The sequence below is a fragment of the Drosophila santomea genome, chromosome 2L (genome assembly GCF_016746245.2).
Source record: "Drosophila santomea strain STO CAGO 1482 chromosome 2L, Prin_Dsan_1.1, whole genome shotgun sequence".
Classification (NCBI taxonomy): Eukaryota; Metazoa; Arthropoda; class Insecta; order Diptera; family Drosophilidae; genus Drosophila; species Drosophila santomea.
The window spans coordinates 15,298,071-15,310,882 of record NC_053016.2 but is presented as its reverse complement, the minus strand read 5'-3'; the positions used below and the strand labels follow the sequence as shown (position 1 = coordinate 15,310,882).

At 43.7% G+C, this 12,812-nt stretch overlaps 6 protein-coding genes across 7 annotated transcripts; 3 read left to right on the top strand and 3 right to left on the bottom strand.

The window, feature by feature from the left end:
* The first annotated feature begins 251 nt into the window (after window positions 1-251).
* LOC120458116 lies at window positions 252-1,065 on the top strand. The gene is made up of 2 exons (XM_039645650.1): window positions 252-382; window positions 439-1,065. The coding sequence occupies exons 1-2, from the start codon at window positions 341-343 to the stop codon at window positions 985-987; spliced, it is 591 nt and encodes a 196-aa protein (XP_039501584.1). The 5' UTR covers window positions 252-340; the 3' UTR covers window positions 988-1,065.
* Window positions 1,066-2,465: 1,400 nt separating this feature from the next.
* LOC120458433 (mRNA cap guanine-N7 methyltransferase) lies at window positions 2,466-4,341 on the bottom strand. The gene is made up of 2 exons (XM_039646076.2): window positions 3,060-4,341; window positions 2,466-3,002 (listed from the first exon to the last, which is right to left on the bottom strand). The coding sequence occupies exons 1-2, from the start codon at window positions 4,258-4,260 to the stop codon at window positions 2,920-2,922; spliced, it is 1,284 nt and encodes a 427-aa protein (XP_039502010.1). The 5' UTR covers window positions 4,261-4,341; the 3' UTR covers window positions 2,466-2,919.
* A 237-nt stretch (window positions 4,342-4,578) lies between these two features.
* LOC120456323 (probable tRNA(His) guanylyltransferase) lies at window positions 4,579-5,731 on the top strand. Its single transcript, XM_039643088.2, has 2 exons — window positions 4,579-4,850; window positions 4,905-5,731. Exons 1-2 carry the CDS (start codon window positions 4,625-4,627, stop codon window positions 5,618-5,620), a joined length of 942 nt encoding a protein of 313 aa, XP_039499022.1. The 5' UTR covers window positions 4,579-4,624; the 3' UTR covers window positions 5,621-5,731.
* Window positions 5,732-5,759: 28 nt separating this feature from the next.
* On the bottom strand, window positions 5,760-6,497 carry LOC120456347 (protein Dr1). Its single transcript, XM_039643135.2, has one exon. The coding sequence runs from the start codon at window positions 6,380-6,382 to the stop codon at window positions 5,831-5,833; it is 552 nt and encodes a 183-aa protein (XP_039499069.1). The 5' UTR covers window positions 6,383-6,497; the 3' UTR covers window positions 5,760-5,830.
* A 493-nt stretch (window positions 6,498-6,990) lies between these two features.
* On the top strand, window positions 6,991-7,954 carry LOC120456329 (ankyrin repeat domain-containing protein 49). The gene is made up of 2 exons (XM_039643100.2): window positions 6,991-7,217; window positions 7,279-7,954. Exons 1-2 carry the CDS (start codon window positions 7,082-7,084, stop codon window positions 7,788-7,790), a joined length of 648 nt encoding a protein of 215 aa, XP_039499034.1. The 5' UTR covers window positions 6,991-7,081; the 3' UTR covers window positions 7,791-7,954.
* Window positions 7,819-8,827, bottom strand: LOC120456337 (dynactin subunit 5). 2 transcript variants are annotated; one of them, XM_039643123.1, is made up of 4 exons: window positions 8,693-8,827; window positions 8,310-8,609; window positions 8,002-8,232; window positions 7,819-7,930 (listed from the first exon to the last, which is right to left on the bottom strand). In XM_039643123.1, the coding sequence occupies exons 1-3, from the start codon at window positions 8,738-8,740 to the stop codon at window positions 8,011-8,013; spliced, it is 570 nt and encodes a 189-aa protein (XP_039499057.1). In that variant the 5' UTR covers window positions 8,741-8,827; the 3' UTR covers window positions 7,819-7,930; window positions 8,002-8,010. The 2 variants fall into 2 exon arrangements, with proteins under 2 accessions (XP_039499057.1, XP_039499047.1); XM_039643113.1 differs by having other exon boundaries at window positions 7,819-7,913.
* Window positions 8,828-12,812: the final 3,985 nt, after the last annotated feature.

Genomic DNA, 12,812 nt, shown 5'->3' with positions numbered 1-12,812 from the left:
GATTTGTATTACCAAAGAGTATTAAAATTGAAAGCAATATAAATAATACCAAGTAATATAAAACGCAATATACGCAATAATTATATTTAATCGCCAGTACTTGTAATCAGTAACAGTCGTCATTTCCGTTTCAATATATACAATAATACAATAATATACTAGTTATTTTAAGATATAGAAATATGAATTGAATTCGATAAACAAGAATATTTAATGAATCATACAAGCGCAGCCTTTCGTCACTGATAAGAAACCTACTTATAAAGCGTCGGAAAAGCGGTCCTATAAAAAGCGAAAAACATTATAGAAAACTTCAGTACGACATCAACTGCTGATCAAAATGCGTTTTGCTTTACTAGCTGCTTTGACTTTGGCTCTTGTGGTAAGTCACATCATTCGAAATATTGCCAAGCAAAAAATATAAACAATTTCTTAAAGGGCTTAACCAGAGGATCGGCCACTGAAGCAGACAAACAAAAATTCTGCGGCTTCCTTAAAGAAGTGGAGACTAAACGAATGTTTTTGTCAAACTCTTTAGCACGAAAAGCTATACAAGTCGGTGTAGAAGTTTCGAAAATGCTAGACCGCAGTTCAAGCTTTAGAGAGTTCATAAATGACAAACGTCACATAGCTTACTCAGATCCCATAAGCCAAATCAAGTTTCTTTTGCGTTTCCGTTGCAACTACAAGAAAATGATCCTATGCAATAGGAAATATAACAGCAATCCCGAATACAGAAGTATCTACAACGCTTACAAATCGGAAAGCAATGCAGTGATTGCGGAATTCGATCGAAAAATGGAGCGAGATGCTAACCAAATGCTGAGCCAAATGCGAAGCGCATCAGTCTCAACCAAAGATGCATTTGATGACCATATCAGATCTTATTTAGATCGTAAAGGAATAGTTTCCCACTGCATGATGGATCGGTTTTTGGAGAGAGCGAAGGCCGAGTACGAATGTACTTACGAGATGTACTATCTTTAATGTTAAAATAAATATATTTTTTGTTAAATAACATAAAATCTTTAATATTTTATTTTAAACAAAGTATATTTTATGTAAATAAAATACAATTGGCAAATTAGTAACTCTGATTTGCTTTATTAAATTGCACAAATCCAATGAGTTACGAAATATTCTGTAAGACTGCAAAAACTTTTGAATTGAGTCGCATGGAAGTTTAAAATGTTAATTTAATGCTCTGGGGCGGGATATCTGCCAATCCCCAATGTTTGGGTTAAAAGTGAACTAATTTACATAGACCGCATGGTACAATGCGCAGGCGGCCGCATGGAGAAGGTAACAAAAAGATTCATTAGGGCCAATCAGTGCAAAGCGAGTCGTGGCGAAGGACATGCGGAGAGGACCTGGCCAAAAGCGGCGGGTTGACGGTTGGGTGGTTCAGGTAGTTTCAGTACGTTTCAGTACGTTTCTGGTGGGCTGAGGTGGTTCAGGCCAAGCCGTGTGTGTAAACGTAAACAGCTCGGGCAGCCCTGGCTCCGTTGTTTGCCTTATAAATACGCACGCTCTACTTTAAACAAAAGCGGAGTCGCCCATTCCGTATCCCTATCCCATCCACCCACGTACACGTGCCTGTCCTGCCGCCGTCCTCAGTGTTGTGCGTCAGTGTGTGCAAAACAAATTTAAACTTTACACCCAAAGTTGATTTTTATGAGCGAAACTTTAAATAATGGAATTATCTGACAAGACAAGAAGTTGCCAAAAGACGAGGCCAAGGAAAAGCCACGGAAGACCAGGACCAGGACCAGGCCAAAGTGCTCAGCCCCCTAAGCGATAATGAAAGAACGAGCTAACTGATTGGGCCAATATAAAGTTTGCAGTCGCTTCGAAACCAATCAATGGTGTAATTTATGCCGCTATTTTCTCCAAGCCCCATGCATCCACCAGCCCCATCGCACATCAGCATACCAAAAACCGAACCAGGCCACCATCTCCCCCACTTTCGGCCCGTTATTAAATATTTATTTACACTTCAGCTACAATAATTCATTGATGCATCGAGCGCCTGGCACGACACGCTTTCTCTTTTCACCGCCTCCGACTGGTTGGGGTCGCTCCAGAGCTGAGCTGAACAGGTTGGGTCGCTGGCGGGCACGACCCGGCAACGTAAACGTCAGGACTAACCTTTGCCCGATGTCCTTCAAAGGCGCCGTCGCTGTGAAAGCAACAGCTGTGCGCTCTCTCTCTCGCTCTCTTCATCTCTCTCTCGGCCAGCGAGCTTCGTCCTGCGAAGCTTCCTTCGATATCTCACTTCCAGTTTCGAACTTGGCCAAAGCCCTCTTATCAAAGCTTTCGATATAGGCGGATTGAAAGGCGTCTCAAGCGAGGGCCATTCGAAAGTTAGCCAGTTGCCTTCATTCATTTACCACAAGCCACACACTTTTATAGTCACAAACATTCCTACGTAAGTCTTTGCAAAAATCAACTGATCCGTTTTTCAATTAAAATTGGTTTATTTTTGTACAACTGATTTGCTTATGAAATATTGCGTAAACAGTAAATCTGCTTGCCTAGGAATTTATATGCGTGTACAATTTATGTGGATAATGTCTATAAATACATTTCTTCTAACTATAGTACTGAATCAAAAGTTAAAAAATGCAGAAGCTTCATGATTGATCTGGACATTCTCGATTTAAATTCAATTTCGTGATGGGTGGCTGTTGCAAACAATCTTAAAACTGTATATTTGTTAAATATCTCTTAGACTGGACAATAATGTTTAAATTGAAACCTATGAACACAAACAAACATACCCTTACTTCTACAAAATTTAACTTACGAGCTAATCTTTTCAGAAATAAAAATCTGTTCATGATTTCGAGTATAAACTTTAAAAGTGCTAAGCCACGGATACAGAAAAAAGGTCTATAACGTGAAATTATTTGGCAATAATCAGTCGTCAAATTCAAACAATGGTTTGCCATTTGTGTCCCAAGTGTTTTTACATTTCTTGAAGGCACAAACCAGATAAAGAGCTGAAATGAGGAACCACTTAGTAATGGAATTCGGAAATCGATTCGGAGTAAACTCACTTGCTGCTTCCCACTCTGATTTTGAAAGGGTTCCCAGCGTCCGGCTTCGTTGTGATCCCTGGAAGTTCCGCACGTGGGTGAACTGTTCATCATTTTCGCAGCGCTGCGGCTGCACCGACTCCAAGCCGGACATTCGCTGCAGAAGATGTCGACCGTGTGGGAGACTTTCCTTGTAGTAATCCGCAAATGTGGAGCGCCTCAATAGCTGCAGACCGTATTTCCTGCCAAGCTTGACAAGCGTGGGGAAATGCACCAGGAACTCGGGACAATCGACGACGCCCTCCAAGTGGAATTGATACTTGGCTCCAAAAAGAGGCAATGGATCCGTTTCGCAGTCAAATTCAATGCTGTACACATCGTTACCGAAACGCCGGGCATCCGGTCCGGCTGCCCTAAGCCTGCGTATGATCTCGTAGGCATCCGGCATTGTGGCTATGAAGAAGCCACCCGGTTTCAGACACTCGGCTGCATTCCGCATCATGCAGTCTGCCTGCGCCATTGACTCGAAGCAATAGTGAAAGGCAAACTGGCAGGACACGAGGTTCAGCTGAAGCGAAGGATCCTTATACCGCTCCCGCAGGCGCACCAAGGTGGAGTCGCAGGCAAAGAACTCCGCGGTAAACTTATTCGCAAACTTTGACTTCTCCGCTCGCTGCAGGATGTCCTGATACCGCCGCTGGCACTGCTCCACCGACACCTCGGCGATGTCCGTGCAGATGAGGTGGGAGATGGCAGCCTTCTCCCATTTGAGCAGGTCACCGCCCTTGCCGCAGCACATGTCCAGCACTCTGAGAGCGTCACCCATGCGTTTGTTCTGCTTGATCTGCGACATGTACTCGTTGATCAGCTGACTCTTGATCCAGTTGTTAAAGTTCCTCATGAAGAAGATCTTTGATTTCTGACGATCCTTGCGGCCCGCCTCCTTCAGCTCGTTGTAGTGGTGTGCCACCACATGTGTGTTGGCCGCTCCGCCGGCAGCTTCCGTTTCCTGCTCCTCCTGGTCATCTGCCCCACTTCCTTCACCCTTCCCGCCAGGCTCATCGTAGAACTCCCTGGGTGATTTACTGGCATGCGGCTCCTGATTTCGGGCAGACGTGGACTCAGCTGGACCCTCGCTCTCATCGTCGTCCGACAGGCTGACTGCCTTGTGTGAGCGGGCGAACTGCTCGTCTGCCGCATTTTGTTCGTAATTAAGGCTCATAATTTCTACTAATTTTCTGTTTTGCGGGATGACAGAACAGTTGTTGTCTATCGAAGTTATCGGGTCAGTTAGGAATGAGAAGACGAGTGCAATCGGCACTCGCTGTTATTTCGCGCGAAAAGTATTCGAGCAGAAAATATTGTAAAATAAAAAATAAATGTTCGATTACATTTATTTTATTACAATTAATTAGTTCCAGTATTATTATTATTTGTCGTATCGTCTAAAGCTATTTTTAACATAAAGCGCAATAAGTTATAAAGTATCATCTCTAGGCGAGCACTAGTTAACAGTGCTAGTTAACAGCATGGACAACAGCAATCAGCTGTTTTCAACTCATGCTTTTCTTAACATAAACATTTAAATGCGGTTGTTTAGAACTTTGGATAAATTTTGTAAAATATTGAATTATACCCTTTCCCGGGATTTTCCAAAACGCGCCATGGCCTGCAGCAGATTCGAGTACGTTAAATCCTTTGAGCAGGACGACAGCATACTTCCCAATGTGTGGATAGTCATACGAATAGACGGCAAAAAGTTCCACAAGTTCTCCAAGACGCACGATTTTGAAAAACCCAACGATGAAAATGGTAATAAAAGCACACTTTATAATTCTTAATGATCCCACTAAAAATTCGCTTTAGCTCTCAATGTGATGAATGCTGCTGCCACGGCGGTGATGCAGGAGTTTCGGGATATTGTCGTGGCCTACGGCCAAAGCGATGAGTACTCCTTTGTTTTTCGCAAAGAGACAGCAGCGTTCAAGCGACGATCCGCCAAACTGCTCACCTACGTCACCAGTTTGTTCTCCTCGAGCTATGTGATGCAATGGTCCAAGTGGATGAATCAGCCATTGGCATATGCTCCCTGTTTCGATGGCCGCGTAGTTCTGTATCCTTCGGAGCAGAACTTGAAGGACTATCTCAGCTGGCGACAGGCCGATGTGCATATCAACAACCTGTACAACACCGCCTTTTGGAAACTGGTTTTGGAAAAAGGTCTGACAAACCAGCAAGCTGAGGCGAAACTTCGTGGAACCTTCTCGGCGGACAAAAACGAGTTGCTGTTCCAGGAATTCGGCATAAACTACAACAATCTACCGGCTATGTACAGAAAGGGAACGATCCTGCTTCGAAAGCGAGTGATATTGGGCGACAAGAGCAGACAGGCCGTGGTGCCGCTGCACGAGGATCTGATATCTTCGCAGTTCTGGAAAGAACACACCGAGATATTGGGAAAATATGTGCCTGGCACTTACAACGCACCACAAACATTGCCGAGATTGGTGGAGATGCAACTAAGTGCCAAGCAACTGGACGATGAGACGGAGGAGCCACAAAATCTGTTCGGTACCAGCTGATATAATGACTTTTAGGCATTGTTTTTAAGATTAAAGTTACGATACATCTAAGGAAGTCGTTTTGGACAATGAGGATGCGGTGCCCAGGTAGCTGGAGTGAAGCACAAGCGGATGATCAGTAATGGAGATAAGCTAATAGTTGAAAGTTCAACTTATGGCATATATTTTAAGATTAAATCTACACTAAGCTCATAGAAAGACACTTTTCTACTAGTAGTCGTCGTCGTCCTCGTCCTCGTCATCCTCACTTGGCTTGCTCGCAACGGAGCCGTCGGCCAGCGGTGGTCGCTGCACCATGGCTGCCGCCTGCATGCTCATCCACTGCTGCTGCTCCTCGCGCGCCTGCTCCTCGCGTGCCTTGGCGAACAGCTCTTGCTGCTGGCGCAGCAGCTCCTCCTCCGGAATGCCCAAGTTCTCCAGGCGCGTGCTCTGGCGCCGTCGTTTGGCGGCCACCTCCTTGCAGTCGTGCAGAACGGCCTCCGCCTCCTGTTTGTAGTCGTGGAAACCCAGCCGTTCCAACGCCTCCAGGACGTGTTCCGCATTGATCGTTTTCTTGTTGCGCATGTTGCACACCTCGTTGGCCTCCGAACTGATCAGATGAATGAACTCCGAGCAGCAGTTGAGAATCAGCTCGCGACTCTCGTTGGCCACCCGTACCGTGGGCACCAGCTCCTTGATGATCTTGTTGATGCTGGCCCGCGGGAGGGTCAGCTCGTCGTCCTCGGCGCTGGGTGGCAGCAGTTCTTCCTGCGGATTCGACATGGCGCCCTGGTTTGAAGGAACGTAAACAAAGTTGGCTTCACTTGTTTTTCTTTCGACTTCGCGATGTTAAAGTCATATAGTATGTGAAACTTAGAGTGGCCGTTTCTTGCTAACAACAAAATGTGGGAAAACTGTGTTATTATGTTTGTAGATAAATAGGATCATTAATTAATATAAGTCATTTATCTATCACGATAAAACTATATATTTTATATATTAAAGATTTTACCAATTTAAACAATGATTTTTAACCAAATGTACCAAATGATGGTAAAATACTCTTTGGTATATTTTAATATGTGAGTACGGTGTCATACCAAGGTCTTTTTTCAAAATTCGCCTGCTTTGTTACGGCTCATTTCCGTGCGTAATTTTCGCACACATTCTGCAACATTACCATAATTTTCAAAGTAAAACTACACTATTTCAACGCGTTCCTCAATCGTATACATAAACATTTTCGTTCAGCGGAAGGATAAATAAAAATAACTTTCTGTCAAATCAGATGTAACATCAGTGTTACCACACTCAAAATAACCACTAGTTCAAAATAAAAATGTTAGATGGCGGACCCTGTATATGGTTTAGTATTTTTTTTAAAAGAATACTTAGGCGGCCTAGCAACGGTCACTCTGCGAAATAAAAAACAAAAAGTTGAGCTCTCAATATTCCGGCTAATTGTCAAAATATTGTCATAAAATGGGAGATTACGACTCGGATGATGAAAAGTCACAAGTGGAGAAGCTGCGGCACGCAAAAGTGCCGCGCGGAATGTTCGTGAGCGGCTGGGACGACGATGCCGACGAACTGATCGAGGAGGACAAGAACCCACAAAGTAGCTTACATTCTTAAGAAGTAGTTTCATTTAAGGAAATTATGTTGTTTTGCTATTCCAGGCAGCATTGAACGCATGATTCTGTGGGCGGTGAATGAGAACCGCATCAGCGAGGTGCGGGAAATCCTGCAGCTGGATGCGGACACAGTGAACGCCAAGGATAACGACGGATACACTCCGCTGCACCGAGCTGCCTATAATAACTTTGTTGACATGGCCAAGCTGCTACTGCAGTACCGTGCCAATCCCAATGCCCGCACGGAGCTGGGATGGACCCCATTGCACTCCGCCTGCAAGTGGAACAACGCGGATTGCGCCCATTTGCTGCTGCAGTTTGGCGCCGACGTGAATGCGGAATCGGACGGCAAGCAGACGCCCCTTCACATAACCGCCACCGTGTCCAACTGCCGGAATACGGCGACGGTCCTCCTGCTGGACCGGTACATCCAGCCCCGCAAGGAGAACAACTCCGAGGAACTGGCCTCGGTGATCGCCCGCCGCACCGGCATGAGTTTTCCCATTTTCGAGTCCGGAGAGGAAGCCTACGACTGCGAAACTGGACTGATAGATTAGCCACTTAATAGTCAAACTATGCGCATACTTATAGAATACCTAATACGTGTTTATTTCATAAATAATGTTTTCTGTCGATGGAATTGGCAGGAACCTCTGCAGCACTTGTAAACACTGCAGTTCCTGTAAATACAATGAATCTATGCATTAGTTTATTTAAGCAATATTTACAAAGCGTTTAAGCGGGCATATCTTCCTTCAATATTAATACCTATGACTTTCAGCTGGCTGGTGCTGGAGCTCGCACGAAATGCTCGTAGAATGACTTTGTGTAGTTGATCATCTCGTCCTGCATGGCGGCGGGCACGAAATACGGATTGCCCTGCCCGCCCTCAATGGTTCCCCTCGCCGTGTAGCGCATGTAGCTGGACACAGTGGTTTCTGGCGGCAGCACCGCCCCATCCTCGATCACACAGCAGTCCTTTAGGACACAGCGGCGACCCTAAAGTGGTAAAATTTCGGAAAAGTGATTGCATTAGCACAGGTGGATAAAAAGGTAATGTAACATGCATAGCTTACGATAATGGCATTCTTGCCAATGTAAACGCAGGATCCAATGGTGGCCGCCGAAACGACGGCTCCTTCGCCCACGAAGACGTGATCCCCGATGTGCATGGGGAAGAAGGCGATTCCCTTGCTGAACTGTTTGTACGGCGGTCGGATGACGGAGTCCTTGCCAATCACACAGAATCTTCCTGTCCGGACGTTGGCCAGATCGCCGCGTATAATGGCGCCGCTCTGTACGATCACTTTGCCATTCAAAACGATGTTTTGCGATCCACACAGCACCGTGTGGCGACTAACTTTGTTCCCGGAGGCCTGTAAACAATTAGTTTTTGGTCATGATGAGGTCATCTTAATGGTGGAATGGAATGCAAGCAGGAGGCCGTGCAAACACTTGCCGTCTCCACGTATTCATCTTTGCTGTAGTAGGTATCCGGAATCTCCATGATTAACCGCCAGTTCTTTGAACTATTATATTATAAGTAAATAAAATGAAAAACTGCAATTGGAAAAATGTTTTGACCAGCTGATGTGTGTGGACACAGTGTGGAGTTGGCGAAATACCAAAAAGTGCCGATAGCGCGTTAAGCCAAGACTTAAACCATATTGGATTGGCCAAAGTGCCGCCAAATTTGAATTCAAATTCGTTGCATTCTAGTCATTTTCCATTGAAGAGCAATGCATTACATCTAATTATTAATTAGACGCACGCGAGGTCTTACAAATTACAAGCCGCCTTGGCGGGTGCATAGAAAACACAGGTGTTTAACCCACGCTGACCCTGAACTTTTTGCCATAATGCTGCAATCACGATGCACATTTAGACAGCTGCTCTTCAGCCTCAAATCTGCTGGCAGATCGTAAAGAATCTGCATACTTGGACGCACAGCTGGTGGCGAAAAGCGCAGCCAACTCCACCTCCACCTCCCACTGGCGCACTGACCTTCCAAAATCTCAAACTTCCCGCTGGCCGACGCTCCAACGAAGTTCCAATTAATGCTCTTTAATAAGCGCGAAACTCAGCCCATTGGCTTAACCTTCATGGGGCACGCTCGAATGCCCTCACGCGGCGGGGGCGGCAACTCTGGCTACTCATGGTAGCCTTTTAATTTGTTTATGTTTTTCTTCGTTTGGTTCTCCACCTTTTGCAGAAGGAAGCAAGCCCATGCATTTGGTATGCTCCCATATATGATTTACTATGCTTACAGAATGTGAATTAAACGATACACTCAATATTATTATTAAGTTAAATGGTGTGGAAAATGTTTGCAATGTTAAATCTTTTAAGAACAACTTCTGTTCTTGGCTAAAATGAATTTTCCCCCCACTGACCTTCTTAGTTTGAACTATCTGAACTTTGCCATTACTGCTTTTCTATGCCAATTACTGCGAACAATTGCGCCAGTCTATTGAACGCTTTGAAGAATCCGCCAAAAGCAAAGAACAGAAATCGTTTAGCCTTCAGCATGAAAAACCGCATCGAAATCTATTAATCTGTTTGGTGTTTGCACTTTTGAACTTAAGGTTAATAAACTTGAACTTGAATAATGTTTGGAAATTAATTGAGTTGTGCACACAAACAACTCTTGAATCGCTTGATCAAACAAATTATTCCAATTTGTTTCATTTTCGAATTCAAAATTGTGTCTATTGTTGAGTGTGATTTTCAGCAAGGCGAGACTGAGATGAATCGGTTATTAATTAAGTGTTTGATTAAGCAGCTACGATCATTGATTAAAGTAAATCTAAACGATAAATATAGGGAGATCTCACATTTGAAATCAGCTTACTTACGTTTGTAACTTCAAGGTAACTATTTGTAATATTTGTAACTTTCCCTACCAGCAATTAGAAGTCCATGGCCGCAAAGGTCTTGACTCCATAGAACGTGTAGTCAAGTGTTTGCCTTACACTAATCCAACAGCGATCGAACAAACTCTTCTGCCACTTTTCGACCTTGGCGAGCCACGAAGGAGGGCCGCGAGCTATGTATGTAAATATTTACAATAGCCAACTCATCCACGACCTTGATAATTGGTTTCTGTTGTATCAAGTGGCTGTTGTTGGGAACTCATTATTAAATGGCCAGCTAATCAAGATCAAGAAACACGCACTCTCAAGATATCCATCTCTGCCCTTCCCACCGCCCCAAAAACTCAAAACAAACGCTCACGATCGGATTGATCTTGATGCTTTATGGTCGCAAACATTTTTGAATTGTTTTCTCCGAGACAAAACCGGCGGCACTGGATCACATAATTATTGAATGGAAATTACGCTGAAACTAAAACAATGCCAGTGCTATCCAGTTAGAGTCAAGTCATGTTTAATTGAATAATTGCAAATGGTTTACATATATTCATACATATACTCGTAGTATGTGATATGGCCAAGAACAGGGGAGTTGCAATAATGCAACAATGAAGGTGAAACGACAAATGGAATTAATTGCAATTAGCAAAATTGAGAGAATATTTCTTGAATTTATTGCGCGCAAGGTGAGTTAAAGTGAAAGAGGGAGTTGAGCTGAGAATGTTGCATAACATTTTCACTTTTTGCATGAAGGCCCCCCGTTGACATACGAAAAGAGAAAAAAATTAAGTCCCGCAAGTAAAACGAGTTTTTTGTTCAAGTCTTTTGTTTCAATCGATAAAACGTATCTATTGACAATTCGTAGATAATTGCCTATGTTGGAGTGCATGCTGCACATGTGTACATATTCATATATATTCACAAATGCTCAGATTGACAGAACAAAGGTGACTATCAGATTCTCGGAATGTGAGCAATTCAAGGATCTTTTGAGTATGCACGTTTCTATCTATAAATGGTTACCAAAGTTTTGGGGCTCCCCGGAAAATTATCTTCTTTAATGATGTTAATAACATTTTGTATTGTTCTTAATAAATTATTAAATTATTTTGCTTTGATAAATCACAACATATTTTACTTTACATTAAAGAGTCATTTATTCATTTTCTAAGTATTGAAGTTTTAATTGTATAGCCAGTTCTCTGTAACCCAAAATGAAATAAGTTTAATTTCTCAGAACGGCTCTTTACATACGTGTAAGCATTAAATTTAAAAACAAGAAAGAACGCTATAGTCGAGTTCCCCGACTATCTGATACCCGTTACTCAGCTAGTGAAAGTGCGAAGGAGAGTCTTCAACACTGACAGTATTTGGCGGTTTGTGGGCGTTAGAGTGGGCGTGGCAAAAAGTTTTCTTGCAAGTCGATAGAATTTTACAAAACTGATACAAAAATGAAAAAATATCAAAACATTTTTCAAAACTGTGGGCGTGGCAGCTTTGGGCGGTTTGTGGGCGTTAGAGTGGGCGTGGCAAAAAGTTTTTTGGCAAATCGATAGAAATTTACAAGACCAATACAGAAATGAAAAAATATTTAAACATTTTTCAAAAGTGTGGGCGTGGCAGTTTTGTGCGGTTTGTGGGCGTTAGAGTGGGCGTGGCAGCATGATTCGACAAACTTGCGCTGCGTCTATGTCCCTGGAGTCTGTATGCCTAATCTCAACTTTCTAGCTTTTGTAGTTCCTGAGATCTCGACGTTCATACGGACAGACAGACGGACAGACGGACAGACAGACGGACGGACAGACGGACGGACAGACGGACATGGCCAAATCGACTCGGCTATTGATCCTGATCAAGAATATATATACTTTATATGGTCGGAAACGCTTCCTTCTGCCTGTTACATACTTTTCAACGAATCTAGTATACCCTTTTACTCTACGAGTAACGGGTATAAAAATTGTATTGCGTGATGTATTATGGTTGTTCCTAAGAACCATTACCCATAGGTATTTGGAGTGCTGACTCTCCCGCGACCAAACACTTTTCGGCTTCGACTAATTGCAGTCATTACAGTTCCATGCGGTGACCAAATGGCTTCCTCATGTCAAGACCCCAACGCGAAACGAGTAGCTCGCGATTAGCTACGAAGTTTGAGAGCCAAGAGCCAGTTCAAAAGCCGAGTTCAAGAACTAACTAACGATTGTCTGACAATGACAGTAGCTCAACGGCTGCGAGGGAGGGGGCTTCCATAACTCCGTCGGAGTTGCCAATTGAGGCAACCAACCGAATAGCAATGAGAAATTGTGTGAGTCGGGCAAATGAATGCGCTTTGGATGTGGCGAATATTTATAATACAAATTATGGGTACGTATATAGCCGATTTCCCACCCACAGCCCCCTTTGGATACGCTCGGATGGGCGTGGCATGCTGCAATTTGTTGCTGTGCCCCCAAAGCGACCTCAGATTGCCCAAGTTGTGCTAATTAAAACATTAACTCTGCCCCGAGGCTGAATTCGCATTAAATAACGATTGGCCGTGCTTTTGCTTTTGCTGCTGTTGTTTACTTCTTATTTGCCAAAATCGATCATAATCAAATTTCAAGTGGCCCCCGTTCGGTACACGAAAAAATCAAAACCAGTAGAGAGTTAACTGTCAAAAAAGCAACGCACGACAACGGCAGAAACAACATTGCTGACAACAGC